An 18,465-nucleotide genomic window follows, 5' to 3' on the forward strand; every position below is an offset into this window, starting at 1 on the left:
TGTCAACTGATCACCACCTAATTTTTAAAACATTATTGTTGAAATACACAGTCCTGAAAAAGGGACGTTTCTTTTTTTGCTGATTATATATATATAAAATAGCTGTGTAAGCCCTTACTGTAAAAAGAAAGCCCGGGGTCCTAGAAACTATTGAAATTGTCAGAAAAAAATATGAAATGTAGAGATGTCATGTAATTGAATGGAACTACTCTGGGCATTTCTCTTCTAGGAGGTTTCATTTTGCCGACGTACTTGCATCGTTTTTGCATTAGCGGCTAAGCGACTTTGTCTTTCTTTGGAGGTTTTGTTTTGCCAACGTTCTCAATTTGCTTGTGTATTAGAGGTGGGAGGAAAAGTAAAAGGGATACCATTTTGCCGATGTGCTCTCCTCACTTCTGCATTAGCGCCTAAGTGAGTGACTCTCTCTTCGGAGGTATCACTTTGCCGATGTGCTGGCCTCGTTTGTGTATCCTTGGAGGTGGAGCCCTTACCCTGACTCCACCTCTCACTTCCGGGCCAGACAGACAGACAAACACACACCCTTCTACGCATGGACATTTATATATAAGATATATATATATATATATATATATATATATATATATATATATATATATATATATATATATATTCCGTTATCAAAGAACACACAATACACCAAAATGACAAATAAAAACCTGAAACATCACACTGACACAGGTACTCAGACCCTTTGTTATGAAACTTTAAAGTCTGACTCAGGTGCATCCCATTCTATTGATATTCATTGAGATGTTTCTACAGCTTGTTATGGAGTCCACCAGTCATCAAGTCAGTTATTTTGACTGATTTAAAAAAGACACACTACAGGTCTAGAGAAGGTCCCACACTTGAGTAAAAACACAAGCTATGAGGTCGAAAGAATTGCTTGCAGAACTTACAGACCGGATTGTGCCGAGGCACGGATCTGGGGAAGGCTACCAAAAATTCCTACAACATTAAAGATTCCCAAGAGCTTAGCAGCCTCCATAAACTTTTAAATGGAAGACGTTTGAAGAAACTTGAGTCTGTCTAGAGCTGGGTGTCCAGTTAAACTGAGCAATCAGGGGAGTAGGGCCTTGGTAAGAGAGCTGCGGAGAACTTCTGTGGAGGGTTGAATAAATGTCTAGAACAGTGGTTTCCAACCTTTTGTATGCCTCGCACCCCTAGAAAATGTCTGATTTATGTTCACACCCCCTACAAAAGTCAAATTACATTTATCTGTCTTTAAATTTCAACACGTTCCTTGGGCTTTGTGGGTGGAGCCACAAGAGGCGGGGCCACCCTGACATCACTCCTGCTGAGCCCTCATTCTGCCTATTTAAAGCCCGACCCGAGGATGCAACAACAGAAGCAGACATTTCTGAGTACTGCCATTTCTTTGTCTTTATTGGCTCTTGGATATTTTTGCTCTGTTTATTGGATTCTGTCTCTGAATTGCTTATTGGAACTTTATTTATTTAGGATTGCTCTTTTAGGCAACTCCTTTTTGGCCTATTTTGCTCTGTGGAGCTTTTCTTGTATTTTTTTTTTTTAATTTTTGTAATTGAATTGTCATTTTTGTTCAATAGCAGAGGTTTACAGCGGCCCTACTACTAGTGGGTCTTTCTTGATAAATTTTTATGGTTATCTGACAGACTGCAGTAGGTGTTTTTCACAATATATACGAATGCCCCTAGAGAGGTTAGCTGGAAGAGAATTTTAAATTTGGCTAAGTGGATCAAAAATAAGTCGCAGCATAAATTCATAAAAAGGAGGTCTTTATTAACACTAAGGGCTCGTTTATACTTCATGCTCAGAACGTGTACGCATCATGGCTGCCACACGTTTCTAGTGTTCATTCGACATGTCCTCTGAGCACGTACTCAGAAATGAACGCGACGCGTGCGCGAGTTGCAGTAACCGGCAAAAAGTTGGGGAGCACAGTGTGATAAAAGTCGGAACGTGCCGTCAGAGTCTCTGATTATTATCTACATGTGACAGAAAGCCACTCTGAGGATCAATGTGGTGAAGCACAATGACGACATACAGATGCATTCGTGGTGCGTTTATATTCAGGCATCGCATATCCCCTATCGTAATGACACAAAACATTTTAAAAGTCTTACATACCATCTTCTGTGCCGTCTTTTCTTTTTCATTAGAATGTACCGCAGCATATTTGAGCCACAGAGATAAAATAATAATGACATGGTGAAAAAGTGTATTTTGTGATTAAAGTGGAAACTTTGGGTTTAATCTCGAAATGTTCACTTTATCCTCGTAGTTTACTTTATCATTAAAGTAGACCATCATAAACGTCATCTTAAAACCGACCCAGTTGTTAATCACTATATGCTTCTAAGGCTTCCTCCTGAACTGACAGCAGCAATCGAAACACAGAACACACTACATTTATGATATCTCTCTGCACATTTACAATCCTTAGATTTATACTTGATATCACTTTCATGATGAAATACATTAAACTATGTATATGACATTTCACACATAAGTTGTTAACTTCATTTAAACAATGAATACTGTTAATAATTACACATGTTGTGGCGGCACAATCTGCCTCACAGGGAGTCACGTCCCTTGGGTCTCCTGCCTGGTGGGTTTCCACACTGTGCTCCAGTTTCCTTTCAAAGACATGAAGGTTTGGGGATGTGGTGATGCTAAAATGATGCTAGTGTGTATGTGAGTGCTTGCATTCACCTTGCGTTGAGCTGATGCCAGGTCCAGTGATTGTTTCTGTCTCACGCCCGATGCTTGCTAGAATGGACACATCCCTGGATTGATGGATTTAATCATTACACATCCTTTTCATCAGAGATATTGCAGCAAGGTGACCTCGGAATTTAATGGATGTTTCAGGCAATTCACAACACAGCGAAGCTGTTAGTTTGAACCTAACTATTATCTAACTGGTAAATGATGTCGGCGAGTTGTATTTCGCCAAGCTGTTTCTTCGCCAAGTTGTCTTTTCGCCGAGTTGACTGTCACCCGGTTGCCACCAAACTCTCTGGACTATCTACCTCCGTCATTTCATTTCATCAGTTGCAATTTTCTAAGGTGTTTTTTGTTAATGGTTTGTTATTATTGAGTTTGTGTTTATTGTATATCACCATAAGGGGAGCTGGGGTGGGATCGTTGTAGTTTGCCTATATATCATTTACTAGCAAAATACCCGCGCTTCGCAGCGGAGAAGAAGTGTGTTAAAGAAGTTATGAAAAAGAAAAGGAAACACTTTAAAAATAACATAACATTTGCTTTCTATTCATTTGCATAAGCACAGTCCATCACCAGCAATTACTTAATGTTAGCTCAGACCCGGCACTTAAAACTTTCTGTCGCACTTTTGCTGAGGTTGTGGCAAACACTATTCTATCCCTGACCATCTCATCTTCGTTTGCATAAGCACAGTCCTTCACCAGCAATTTTAACTCAGTTACAGAGTGATCAAAAGTCTCGTTTATACCCTGCGTCCTCTCATTAAACTTGTATCTCGCGGATATCGTATTCGTCTTTGGCAAGACAAATGCCAGTGGCAGCGTGTCTATTAACTCAATTTAAAGTTAAGCTTTACACCTTGCTTTCCTATTCATTTGCATAAGCACAGTCCTTCACCAGCAATTTTAACTCCGTTACAGCAATTGTAACTCTGCTACAAAGTGATCCAAAGTCTCGTTTATACCCCGTGTCTCATTAAACTTGTATGTCGCGAATATCGTATTCGTCGTAGGCATGACAAATGCCAGCGGCAGCGTGTCTATAAACTTAATTTAAACTTAAGATTTACACCGTGTGCTTTGTTTCCGCAGTAGCTGCACTTATGAATATGCTTGTATGCGTCACTCGCTTCATATTCTTTTAACTGCCTTCTCAATTGTGTAATGCGTTTTTTGTTCAGCGCTCTTTGGAGCTCTTGCTTGTTCTCTGTGTACTGCTCGTTTGCATAAGCACAGTCCTTCACCCGCAAATATTTAGCGGCAGCGTGTCTATTGGATTGCCGGTGACGGACGGCCTTATATGGGCAGGCACTCAATTACGTGGGAGGCGTGACGATGAGGGACGCAACTCCGCCTCACATGGCGACCGAGCTGCAGGCTATGGCCGTATATATGTACGTAAGTAGGTTCCAGTTATGACCGTTACGCATATAATTTCAAAATGAAACCTGCCTAACTTTTGTAAGTAAGCTGTAAGGAATGAGCCTGCCAAATTTCAGCCTTCTACCTACACGGGAAGTTGGAGAATTAGTGATGAGTCAGTCAGTCAGTGAGGGCTTTGCCTTTTATTAGTATAGATTATTGTTTAATACATTATTTAATTTCTATTTTATAACCAGTTATTTTTTTTTTTGTTTCTGTCAGGGAGTGTGTGTGATTTGAGCCAAGGATGTGAGCGTTCCTGGGATCTCCACCTAAAAAAAAAAGAAAAATTCTTTTGACGGTGTGAATCCTAGTTGGGTTTTAGTCCACTACAGCTTTAGGGGTCCTACTTGTTGGCTATGTGGAGTCTTCATGATCTCCTCTAGTGTGTGTGGGCATTTCCATGGGCTCGTTCAAATTCCAAAGCTTTGGTAAACTGGTGGCTAAACATTGGTGGGTATGTGAATGGATGTGTCATTGTCAGCTTGCACCTGATGGTGCTGGCCTGCCGTGACCTTGGAATTACATTAATCAGGTTCAAAACTGGAAGGATGGACCTGCTCTTTGTGCTTTTAATTACAGCATATTAATGTGCATCAGATTTAAACGAAAAAGGCATAAATGTGAGGCAGATGAATACCAATGGGTATTAATTGCAACCATAAATAAATCTCTTACCCTTAAAACCAAGAAAATGGACACAAATGACCAAAAGATTATTGCTGTCATTAAGATTTCACTTGCTATCAAATTCAAATCTTTGTTGAAGCTCAGGCACCTGCCTTGGATTCACTCCCTCATTTCCGAGCTGGCTACAGTGTTGTACGTCTTCTAGTAATTAGTCTTTAGCAGAGTAAAGTAAAGCTTCATTGGTTTTAAAACCTTAATATGACCATTATTATTAAGTGAAGCAGAAAAAATAACTACCTCTGTTTTCTGGGTCTCCTTTTATCATCCTGCACCGATCTCTGCACATTATAAAGGAGAGAAAGAGAGAGAGAAAGAAATAAACATGAATTAAAAGAAATAATTACAATTGACACATGAAAATGTGTATATTATGCAAAAAGATAACTGTTAAATTGTGGCTATCCTGTCTTTTCAAAATGCTCATAATGTATGCAGGCTTTAGAAACAAACAAAACCAGAGCTTTTTTATTTTTTAGAATATTAGAACTATCTGGATGAGAGCAGGCCATTCAGCCCAACAAAGCTCGCCAGTCCAATCCACTTAATTCTTCCAAAATAACATCAGCTCGAGTTTTGAAGGTTCCTAAAGTCCTACTGTCTACCGAACTACTTGATCACTTATTCTGTGTCTATGGCCCTCTGTGTAAAGGAAAACTTAATGTTTGTGTGAAACTTAAACTTAACAAGTTTCCAACTGTGTCCCCGTGATCTTGATGAACTCATTTTAAAGTCACTGTCTCGATACACTGGACTGATTCCCTTATCAATTTTAAACACTTCAGTCAGGTCTCCTCTTAATCTTCTTTTGCTTAAACTGTAAAGGCTCAGCTCTTTTAATCTTCCCTCATAACTCATCCCCTTTAGCTCTGAATCAGCCTAGTCACTCTTCTCTGGACCTTTTCTAGTGCTGTTATGTCCTTTTTGTAGCCTGGAGTCCAAAACTGCACACGAGTCTCCTGTGACTTGTACTCCACACATCAAGACGCTATATAACCTGACATGCTGTTCGTCTTCTTAATGGCTTCTGAACACTGGCAGTTGATAGTGTTGACCATGACTCCTAAGTTCTCATAAGGTTTACTTTCAATTTTTAGACCTCCCGTTCTGTATTCATACCTCAAATTTTTACTTCGTACTTTTATCTGACACAAATCATCTCAAGCCTGTGTGGTGTCCAAGTCCCTCTGTGATGATTCAATGGATTCTCAATTATCGGCCAATCCACCTAGCTTGGTATCATCTGTAAACTTAACCAGTTTCTAATTTATATTTCTATCCAAATTATTTATATATATTAAAAATAGCAGCGGCCCCAGCACTGACCCCTGCTGGTTACCACTCTTAACATTGGCCAATTGTGATAAGGATCCTCACACCATCACCCTCTGCTTCCTGTGTCTGAGCCAATTCTACACCCTTCTACAAACAACACCCCAAACTCCCACTTCTTCCAGTTTGGTGCCCAACCTCTCATGTAGCTTCTTATTAAATGCTTTCTGAAAGTCCAGAAAAGTAATATCATCTGCTCCACTTTGACCGTATCCTTTTGTTGGCTTAGAATTCCAGCATGTTGATAAAACGTGACCTCCATCTTCTGAACCCATGGTGGCTGTTCAGTAAAACTCCTGTTCTTGCCATGTGTTGCTCAGTTGTATCCTTAATAATTCCTTCCAATAATTTCCCTGTGAGGTACATTGAGCTTACTGGCCTATCACCCTTTTTATATGACAGGATATAATTTGCCATTTTCCAGTCTTTCAGAATTTTCCCAGTGTGCAGTGACTTCCTAAAAATATGTGTCAAGGTTTTATATCTTTACTCACCAACCTCCTTAAGAACTCGAGGGTAAATATTATCTGCCTAGATGATTTGTTTGATTTTAGCCTTTTAATCTAAGCTGCACTTCTCTCTCTACAATTTCCAAATCCTTCAGTTCCTCCTTAGCAGTCCTTCTTACCACTGGGAGGTTATCTACTTCCTCACGTTTGAAGACCTCAGAAAAACGCAAGTTTAGAGCATCTGTGATTTCAATGTCTGCATTTTTAATTCCCCTTTACTATTCCTGATGCTCTTCAAAGTCTCCTTGACTGTTTTTTTATTAATAAAATACGAAAAGAATCTCTTTGGGTCGTCTCTTGCCTTATCTGCTATATTCCTCTCTAACTGCCTTGTAGTCTCCCTAAAATCTTTCTTAATGGTTGCCCCCATGTTCCCATACACCCTATGACCTATTATGTATTAACATGTGTATATAATTCATTGTTTTATATGTGTTTTAACACATTTTATGTTATGATTATTATTGCATGTTGTCTCTTGAAAGTTTATTTATGTCTCATGTTCTTTGGGGGTAGCACTCCAAGAGGTGGGACCACCCTGACATTACCACATTGGACTATTTGAACAGGCTGAGAAGGCTCAGGGGTGGGAATCATTCATTTCAAAAGGAGTTTCTGTCCCCACCTCCCTACTTCCAATTCATTTCCCGTACTCATTTGCATCATCCCTTTTTTATAATTCTGAGCAGATATGTGGTCTCTATACCCTCCTCTGCTCTGCTTCCCTCATAACTCTCCTAATCAGGTCTAATTGGCTAACAGACCTTTGCCCATCCTCTGCTTTGTGCTGGCAAACGTCTTCTTCTTTCTCTTCATCAACATCTCCTACTTCTTTTCAGGGTCGATGTATTTGATCAACCTTCTCCAAACAGCTTGGTCCTGCACCACCTCCTCTCCATTCAGACCCTTTTCCTTCAGATCTTCTTTTAATTTATATATCCACCTCCACTTTGGCTTCCCTCACTTTCTCTTCACTTGTACTTCCCATTACATCACACATATGCCCACATCTTCATTTTCTTTCGTCATCAGGTAGTCTGCATGTCTTCCCAGGGGGATGCCAACCAGGATCCTAAACTGTTTCGCGTTGTGGTGGGTGTAGGCACCACACTGTGCAAGTGCATGCTCCCCTACCTGACCTGATTCTTTGTTGACCATTCTGTGCAAAAGCCAAAGGTTGTCGGTAATCCTCCCCCTTGTGTGGCTTTATTTTGTCAGCTTCACAATGTTCGGCCTGTTTCAGCTGAAGCCAGCAGGAAGTCTTATTGTCCAGGCTGATGTCAAGTGAGACTTTTCTGGACTGACCACATATAATTCTGGGTTGTTCCTTGGCTTATACTTTGAAGGCCTCTTTTATTTTGCCATGGTGGAAGCTTTATATTATAACAAAACCTGCAGTGCTTTACAGGTCGGACCATGAGTGTAGGCCTTACCACTGTCACACACGTGTGCATGGGAGGCAGCTGAAGGGCTTAGAGAGGACTGATGATACATCTGCCCGGGGGGGACGGGGTACGCTAACGCTCTTTCTGAGTTCTCTACAGGTCTTTCCCGGGAAATCCCACCAGGAGCCGACACCTCGAAGCGAGACACATCACTTCCGGTCCCGGCCCCGAGGACGACCTCACTTCCGGTTCCGGCACAGAGGACGACCTCACTTCCGCCCTCCGTCCTATAAAGCCTCCTGCCATTGCTCTGGCAGGCAGTTCTGTTTTGGACTCTGTTGAGTAAACTTGACTCTGAATGAATCGATTACGTTTGCAGCCAGGAAACCGGATTAAACAGGTGGCTGCCCCAAACCTTGCCATGCCTCAAGTCTCTTCTTTCTACACCACCTTAGATAACCCTTCCAAAACTCAAGAGCCAGGCTTATACCCTGCACAGGCCAAAAAGTGATTTTTAAATATTTAAACATATATTGAGAGGGTTAAAAAACAAAGGAAATAGCTATGCTTTGCCTTAAGTTGTCAAATTCTGGGGGTCAAAAATTAAAAAATCCAGACTCAGAAAAAAAGCACAATCTGCACAACAGGCGAATGCTGCCTTGTTCTAAATACTGTTGGTGATGCTTCCATAAGTGTAGAATTAGGTGGCACCACCCTCCAAGGCATCACGTAAGGAGGTCAGGGCAGAAGACATAGAAAACTAATGCATACATTAACAGAATAAGGCAGAAATGAAAAAGAAGTAATAAATAAAATAATTCTGAATAAATAAAATGCAGAAATAATGAAAACAAAACATAACCAATAAAATCAAATATCAAACAAAACGGCTAAATATAATGAAAACAAAATTGAGCAACTGAAAAAATTCCTGGCTAAACCATATCAATAATTAATTCCATCCATCCATTTTCTAACCCGCTGAATCCGAATGCAGGGTCACGGGGGTCTGCTGGAGCCAATCCCAGCCAACACAGGGCACAAGGCAGGAACCAATCCTGGGCAGGGTGCCAACCCACTGTAGGACACACACAAACACACCCACACACCAAGCACACACTAGGGCCAATTTAGAATCGCCAATCCACCAAACCTGCATGTCTGGATTGTGGGAGGAAACCGGACCGCATGGAGGAAACCCACGCAAACACGGGGAGAACATGCAAACTCCACGCAGGGAGGACCCGGGAAGCAAACCCGGGTCTCCTAACTGCGAGGCAGCAGCGCTATCACTGCGCCACCATGCCGCAATAATTATTTCAATATATATAAAAACTTAAAATAAAAATATATAATCCACTTAATAAAAGAGGAATATGTGAATGTTTCAATGGTATTTTTAAGTTCGATGAGCTTTTGGTTATTCTAAAGTGGTAGTGTGTGTGAAAGTATAGCCTATAAAAGACTGATGCCCCATGCCTGGCTGCTCGATATTATATGTCTGCCAGGGTGTCGCCCTGGCCTCTGTTTATGTTCTTTTTATGTCTTTTTGTAATTATTCTTTTTTTTGTTAATAGTCTTCTGTGTATGAATTATTATGTATCTATATGTAAAATCATGTTCCCTTAGGTACCTTGTATTTTGTGGGTGGTTCCGTAGGAGGTGGGGCCACCCTGATGTCACCAATCCTGAGGCCTCACTCTGGTAATTTAAGTTGGCTGAGAAGGTGTAGGAGATGGAGATCATTTGTTGTTTGGAATGTTTTGTAAGAATTAATTGCTGTTTTAATTAATTGCTGATTTGTCTTGCCTGTTTTCTTGAATTCTGCCTACAGACAGTATATTTGTCTTTCTGAAACTGCACTTTAAATGCCACTTATTTCATAAAGACAATATTCTGCTTGCTTCATTTCTCATGGAAAATTCTATTAGAAAAAAACTGTTGCTACATTGAAATGCTTTTAAAATTGTATTCTGAACATTAAGCATAATCAGCAGGATAACTGAAAAACAGGGAACATTAACTTAAAAAATTAAAGAAGAGGTCCTAAGTGTCATTGAAATGCTGAATAGAATTTGAAAAAAAAAATGTTTGGTGCATAGTTTTCTTTTATATCTAAAAGCTTGGATGTCATTTGCTACACGCCAGCATCTTTAAGGGTATATAAGATAAATAGCATAAACAAATAAGACAAAAACAATTTCAAACAAAAACCATAACAGAATGATATAACAAATGGATTATGACAAGTACACTTTGTATGTATCAATTGGTATAACTGTTATATTTCAGCCTGGGTTCCTCCTCTGACTAGGGTTCAGATGTCTCTTTTGTGTCTTTTTGTTGATTTTTTAGTTTCCTTATTTTTAAGTATCTTTTGTTATGTTGTGTATGTTTTGTGGGTGGTTCCCCATGAAGCGGGGCCACCTGTCAATCACTGCCATCCACAGTATCTTGTGGATAGATAGATAGATAGATAGATAGATAGATAGATAGATAGATAGATAGATAGATAGATAGATAGATAGTGTGGCAGACGGCCGGGACGCCCCTTCAGTATACAGCATGTTCAGGGAGAACAGCCATGGACTTTCCAATACCTCCCCCTGGACGCTAGATGGCAACCCCCCTGGGTTGGAGTGGTGCCTTAATCCCCCGCAGGGCTCCATGGGAATTGGAGTTGGGTGCAGCCCTGTTCGGTCTCACAGGCGCCGCCAGGGGGTGCTGAAGCTGGTACTCCTGAGCCCTTATGGGCAGTGTATTCGCCAGATCCGGAAGTGCAGCCAGAACTCGGCAGTCAACCACCTGGAGCACTTCTGGATGGACTATAAAAGGGGAAACCACTCAATGGCCAGAGTCAGGAGGAGGAGGACGAAGCTTGACAGAAGAGGAGTGATGGTTAAAGGAGAAGAGTGTTTGTGTTTGGTGGTGTGCTTTGGGACTGTGTTGTGCCTGTGGGACACGAGGAAGACATGCCCCACAGGTGATGTATACGTGTATGTACATTCAGTGTGAGTCTGTGTCGGGTCAGGCGCCTATATAGCACCTTTGTTACAAGAGATAGGAAAGGCACTATGGAACAGATAGATAGATAGGAAAGGCACTATATGATAGATAGATAGATAGATAGATAGATAGATAGATAGATAGATAGATAGATAGATAGATAGATAGATAGATAGATAGATAGATAGATAGATAGATAGATAGATGTGAGTCTGTCCCAACTTACGTGAATAAGATTGTAGTATGTTGAGTCTTCTGGACTGTCCAGTGTTTTTGGTTGCTGAGGTCGTCTTGGTGATCTGGTCTGTGGCTGTTCAGCTGTGGAATATTAGAGAAATTAATCTCATAAAAATTACATTTAAAGATTTGAAGATTACATGTTTATCTTGAATAGCTACAGTATACCTGCTCTTGTTTAGGCTGTTAAATGCACTGCAATTCAGTTTACAGAATTTGTTAAACACTGACATCGTCTGAAGTGAGTTTCACTTACACCGTTCCAACAATGCAGAGCTCTCTCCCTCATCTGCACCATTACCTTCTCAAGTGCTTTGCACTTCTGCACAGCATTACTTTGTATCATCACGTTGCCTCTAAATGACCTCTTCCTCAATCTCTTGCCATTTCAGCACAGCCATTTGCCAGCAAATGGAGATCAGAGCAGTTTGGTGTTGCCTGGAGACATGCGCCGCTCGAGCCTGATCGGGTCTGTGGAGAGCGCCAGTTCATGCACTATAATTTTCGACCAAGGGTTTTGTTTTGTTTTACCCATTGTAATGTGGCCTGTTATCAGGGCTGCCTATCTCCTATTACATTTTTACTCCTCTGATTGGGCATCCATTGCCTTTCATTTTTCATGCATTATTATAAAGAACCATTAATGAAGGTTTTGACGATAAGTCCAAATGTTATAATAGCAAAGACAAAGGTAGGCGATCTGACGCAAATCAGACGACATAAATAACCGAAATCTAATTACACCTCCTATCATCTTTAAGGCAGGGACCTTCAGCTTATGGGAAAGTGGTTGCTGTTTTAAGAAAGATAAGTGCAGTACACAGAATCACACGAGAGTCTTTCATTTTCTTCCTTTGTAATGCTAATGAAGTGCATCGCAGGATCAGCCTTGTCTGGCTGAAGACGCTGGCAGGCCTTGCTTCACCCTGCAGTGAGACTTCTACAAAGCAGCAATTGGAGAGAAAATAACTCAGAAGGAGAAAAGCTTTTGCCATACAGCAGCAATTATATATCATATAGGATCCATTACAACTTCATTTCACAAGAAAGAAGATACTTTTCAGATGTCAAATTCTCTGGCCAGCCTGCCTTAGAAACCAGCTGTTCCATTTTTATTTTTGTATTAGCAACATTCTTGCATCCTTTATGGATATTTTTCTTTTTTAATCTTAAACTGGAATATTTTTTTTAAAAATCTACAGAATTATGATTGCATAATTTCTGAGTCTGCTGTAAGACAAGGTCACTATAAAGGAGAATCTGGTCAGGATGGAGAATTCAAGGAAGCATTACTGTGGATTTGGAAAAAGCATTCAGACCATCTTCATTTTCTACACAATTTATTGTGTTGATGATTTCATTTTAAAATGGATACACTTCCCATTTTCATTCATGAATAACCCACAATGACAAAATGACAGTGACTTTTCAGGGAGGTTTGCAAATTTATCAAAAATCTAAATCTGAAATCTCTCATTCAAGGAAGTAAAGTAAAGTATTCAGCCCCTTTGGTGTTTCACTCCACATTGTGGTCAGGACCGTCCTGTTTGCTTTAAATCTCCTTGAGTTGTGTTGAGAACTTGATCGGAGTCCACCTGTGGCAAACTGAATTGATTGGACATAAGATTGGTCTAGGAAGGCATGTGTGTAGCTGTAGCTTTTATTTAGAAGGTCCCAAAATTCACACTGCATGTCAGGACAAAAACCAAACCATGAAGTTTAAGGAATTCACTGCTGACCTCTGCGATCAAATTGTGGTGAAGTGCAGATCAGGGCAAGGGGATCAAAACATTTATAAAGCTTTGAGTGTTCCCAGGAGAATGGTGGCCTCAGTATTTGTGAAATAGAAGAAGTCTGGAACCACCAGGACCCTTCGTAGAGTTGGCCTTTGGGCCAAACTGAATAAACTGGGGGCCATGAAGAGGAAGGTGACCAAGAACCCAATGGGTGACCATCTCAGCAGCACTCCATTAATCAGGCACTAATGGTAAAGTAAATAACTCTCACCTGGAGTTTGCCAAACAACATTTGGAAGGCGCTGAGAGGAAGTGGGAAAAGATTCTCTGGTCTGACGAGACAAAAATTGAACTCTTTGGAGAGAACTTGAAGCAATATGACCGGTGAAGACCAGACACTGCTCATCACCTGCCTACTACCATCCCTAAGGTGAAGCATGGTGATGGCACTATAATGCTATGAGGGTTGCTTCTTTGTGCCAGTGGCAGGGAGACTGGTCAGAATTGAGGAAATGAGGAAGGCAGTAAAACACAGAGAGGTCCTCTGAAGAAAATCTGCTACAGAGTGCACACCACCTCAGACTGGGGTGAAAGTCGACCCAAATCATACAGTCATGACGACAATGCTGGAGTGGCTTTGAGACAAATGTCTGACTGTCATTGAGTGGCCCATCCAAAGCACCACAGAACATCCATAGCGCGGCCTGAGGATGGCAGCCACTTTCCATCAAATTTAAAGGACTTTGAGGGGATCTGCCAGGAAGAATGGAATAAACTGAGCAAAAACAGGTGTGCAAAGTTTGAGATTTACACACTGTGGAACGAGCCCTGGACACAAATAGGCAGACATGTTTTAAAACACCACCACACGTTTATTCACAAACTTTTATTTACAATTAAAGCGCACCACAAACCCCCAAGACTCCCCAAAGTCCAGGCCTCACACTACATAATGCCTCTTCAGGCCGCCTCCACTCCTCTCCACCAAGCTGTCCTTCTCCTCACCCGACTCCAGCCTTAAATGAAGTGAGGCGGCCCCTTTTATAGTCACCCGGATGTGCTCCAGGTGCTTCCCGGCAATCTTTCAACGGCACTCCCTAGTGTGGCAAAAGTGCCGGCTGCACATCCAGAAGCACTCTGGGTGTCCCCGATCCTCTTCCTTTTCCGGGTGTGGCGGAAGTGCTGAGGTCCAGGGCTCTGTCTGCATTTGGGTGCCCCCTGGCGGTGACCACTGGCCCTTACAGGGCTGAGCTTCAATGCTCTCTACCCATGGTCCCCAAAGCAACCAGGGCGGTTGCCCCCTCGTGGTCTGGAGGAGACGCAAGCCCTCCTCCGGTCCTCCTGGGCGTCCCAGCTGGGTACCCCCCCAGCCCTGTGCTACAACACAAAGACTCAAAGCTGCAATTGCTGCCGAAGGGGTTTCTGCAACATACTGGCTTAAGGGTCATAATGGTTAAATGATGGAGAGATTTCACATTTTGATTAGTAATAATGTGCAAACCTTTCTTAAACACGTTTCCACTTTATCATTGTGGGATATTGATTGTAGATTGATGGGCAAAAATGGCAGATGAAGCCATTTAAAATGAAATCTACAACAAAATAAAGTGTACAGAAAGTAAAGCAGGAGGAGATTAGGAGAAGGCACTGATACAGCACATTGACGTACCCACCATATGAGAAACCACCTCAGGATCCCAGATTAGGACCCGAATGCAGCCATGCAGCGGGTGACACATCAGCACCACACTAGTTCAGATGGAATGGAACAATGGGCTGCAGTGGGCTGGCACCCTGCCCAGGGTTTGTTTCCTGCCTTGAGCCCTGTGTTGGCTGGGATTGGCTACAGCAGACCCTCGAGACCCTGTAGTTAGGATGTAGCGGGTTGGATGATAGATGGCTCGATGGATGGAACAGTGGGAGGTTTTTTACAGTGGCTGGAGTGCCAAGCCTGCCACCAACCCCCAAGTTCTCCCTGCAGGTTGGAGGGCCTACTTGTAGGGCAGAATGCAGGTTAACGTCATATCCAGGACGGATTGCAGGTTAAGGGTCATGCTCAAGGGCCCAACGGAGTAGAGTCACTTCTGGTGTTTATGAGATTCAAACTGGCAACCTTTAGATTGCCGGCACAGATCCCTAAGCTCAGAGCCACCACTCCACCCATAACATAATGTGATGGGTCTAAATATAGTACTTTCTAAACTCACTGTAAATACATCATTATTATTATTATTACTATGATGTCTCTCTATATAAAAAAAAGTTTTCTCTCACGTCCACATTATTCAGTCTTGACCACTCCCCTCAGCACCGCTCACCCTATCATTACTCCTACAGCACACATCCTTTCGCTGTCCCACCAAGTGAAACTCTCAGTGCTGCTAAGTCGTCCTTCAACGCAGTCGGATCATAATGGTAATTTTCGAAATGCAAATTATCCATTTAAGAATAATGAATTTTAGATTGCGATAGATAAACCATGGCAGGAGCTGATAATGAACATCGAAAAAAAGAAAATGAACAAAAAACAGCTGCATATAATAAAAATCAAGGACAAAGAGATTCGTCCAATAAACAGAAAGGAGAAAAATATCCGAAACGATATGCAAACAGAAATGCAAAAAATCGGGAGTGGTCTCCGCTCGACTTTCTAGTATACTCAGATATGGGGATGGATATTTGAGGAGTAAACCGCAAGACAATGATTATATTTTTATATTATGTACATTTAAAAACTATCAACAAGAAATCAAATTAAAGGAATAATATATTGAAGAATTATGATAAAAGTGAAGTTGAATAAATCAGACTCTGCAGCAGCATGAATAAAAGGTAAAGTAATAATAATTCTTTGCATTTATATAGCACGTTTCTCACTACTCAAAAAGCTCAGCACTTACAGGTTAAGGGCCTTGCTCAAGGGCCCAACAGAGCAGAGTCTCTCTGTTGCATTTACAGGATTCGAACCAGCAACCTTCCGCTTGCCAGTGCAGATCTCTAGTCTCAGAGCCACCGTACCACTACCGGTTAGCAGAAATTGCTGAAAATTTGATAGAAATCTAAAGTTATACTGTTTATACACACGCATACACACACACATACACACACACATAATTTCAAAAGTGGTATTTTTGGACTCAGTGAGGTTTAAAATTTCAAGATTCATCAAAATCTCGAAGTAAAATTTTTGGACGATTACAATACTTTCCCTATATATCAGGGCTACTCAAATATAAATTTGATAGGTCCACTTACTAAATTTCCATTCAGTCTGAGGTCCGTAAAAGTGACGGTCAAATTCCAAATAGAGAACTCCAAAAAAAGGCAATCCCCAAACTTTAGAACTATACACAAAAAAATGACATGGTAGGCCTTTTAGTGTGAAAGGTGACACCTTCTTTGTGCCACCAGTTGTTTGAACTTGGCCATAAAAGGTGTGAGGGCAAGGCGGAGGCACTGATGTAAATGTTCATTGGTGAGGGTGTGGCGGTATGTGTTTTTCACCATGTTCATAGTGGAAAAGGCAGATTCACAGCAGTACGTTGAGGGAAACATTGTAAGAATTTGAAGGGCCATCTTCTGCAGGAGAGGAACCCCTGCCGCAGTAACCATCTTTGTCCAGAAGGTGACAAGGTCACAGTGAGATTCCTGCAGTGCTAGGTTTTCTTGTAGCTCAATTAACTCTGTTTGCAGAGAAGCAGCACTGGCCCATTGGAAGACTTTTGTGGCTTCATTTGAGAATTCTGCAATATTTTTGACAAGAAATGGATTTTCGATGCACAGCAAGACTTGTTTTCCCAAAGGAAAATCTTCAAAGCGAGTTTGGAAATTTTTAATCAGCTTGTCCAGGAATTCAGCATAATTGTGATGGTGATGTTTTCCTGCAGTCTGATCTAAAAGTCTTGGGAAGTGAAGCAGGTCCTGCTGTAAGTCACATTTGAACACCTCCAGCTTCCTCTGGAAAGCACGGACAGCTAACATGAGGTCACACACTGTGCTGTTTTTGCCTTGGAGCTTCATATTAAGGTCATTAAGATGGGAAGTAATGTCCGTTAGAAAAGCAACAATTTCCATTTTCTCGTTATTCTTCATGAAATCCGCAAACGGTTTGGCTTTTGCACTCTTCTGATCCAACAGAAATGTCTCCAGCTATTTCCGCAGTGCCCAAAAACGCTCCAGTACCTTGCCTTTACTAAGCCACCGGACATTGTTATGAAGGAGCAAATCATCAAATGTTGCATTCACCTCTATTAGAAATAAGCGCAATAAACGATGCTGCAAAGCAGAGGATGCTCTCAGATAATTGACTAGTTTCATGACTGTTGTCATGACTTCGAAAGTACCTTTCTCCAAGGCTGGCACACAAAACCATCTGGTGAATTATGCAGTGGTATACCATGAGGTCAGGGTGGTGAGTTCTCAAGCGTGACACTAATCCCCTCTCTTTCCCAATCATACATGGTGCGCCATCAGTAGCAATGGAAACAACATGCTTCAGGTCTATCGCACTGTCTCTAAGCATCTGTGTCACTGCTTCATAGATATCATCCCCCTTTGTGTGTCCATGGAGGTTTGTGAGACCCAAAACATCTTCATGAAATTCTCCCTTTTCTTCATCAAAAAATCTGACAAAGACCATGAGTTGTGCATTGTCCGTGATGTCTGTGGATTCATCCACAGCCAATGAAATGAATTTGGCTTTTTTTATAGCAGAACTAAGTTGTTCAAGCAAATCATCAGCGAGTATTTCAGTTCGTCTTGCAGCAGTGGAATCAGAACAGGGTATTTGGTTTATTTTCTGGATTATTTCATCCTTTTGAATCCCTTCAAACAGAGCAGTCACCACTTCACTCATACACTCTTTGACTACTTCAGCATCAGAGAAGGGTTTCTTGTTTTTCCCAGGACCCATGCTACTCTTAGTGAGGCTTCTGTTGCCGCTCCTGTTGTGTGGCTGATCTAATTATTACACTGCTTGTAGCTTCATATGATGATTTCAGCTGGTTTATTTTATGATCCTTACCTCTGAGTTCTGAGGGTAATTTTGTTCGAAATGTGCATGCTTGGTTTCATAATGGCGTTTCACATTACCACTTTTGATTATTGCTACCGTCTCGTTGCAGATTAAACACATTGGTTTTCTGCTTCCCACGGGGAGCACAAACGCATATTTTTCTGTCCACTCACTCTTAAATTCACGGTTTTCAAAATCAACTTTTCTTTTCTTATCAATGTACTGTCTTGAGCCAGCCATCTTCACTTTCAGTCAGCAAAAAAAAAATTCAGTTATCGAAATTTGCACTGCCCGCGAGTAATGAGACTGCCTGTTCACCGGCCTGACCCAGAGCACGTGACCGGTACATAAATCTGGCTGCCGTGAATGAGCGAGCGAGCGAGCGAGTATTGGGGAGGCGGGGAC

General features: G+C 41.5%; 1 protein-coding gene across 2 annotated transcripts in view; it reads right to left on the minus strand.

Annotated features, from left to right (window-relative positions):
• myo3a (myosin IIIA) overlaps positions 1–18,465 on the minus strand; it is a 390,102-nt gene that overhangs the window by 28,211 nt on the left and 343,426 nt on the right. For both annotated transcript variants that reach the window (XM_039753913.1, XM_039753915.1), the window contains 2 exons: positions 11,300–11,391; positions 5,082–5,122 (listed from right to left, as the gene is read on the minus strand). In XM_039753913.1, coding sequence (XP_039609847.1) covers positions 5,082–5,122; positions 11,300–11,391 — 133 coding nt within the window. The remainder of the gene's footprint in view (positions 1–5,081; positions 5,123–11,299; positions 11,392–18,465) is intronic.

This window comes from Polypterus senegalus, chromosome 5, assembly GCF_016835505.1.
Source record: "Polypterus senegalus isolate Bchr_013 chromosome 5, ASM1683550v1, whole genome shotgun sequence".
NCBI classification, from domain to species: domain Eukaryota; kingdom Metazoa; phylum Chordata; class Cladistia; order Polypteriformes; family Polypteridae; genus Polypterus; species Polypterus senegalus.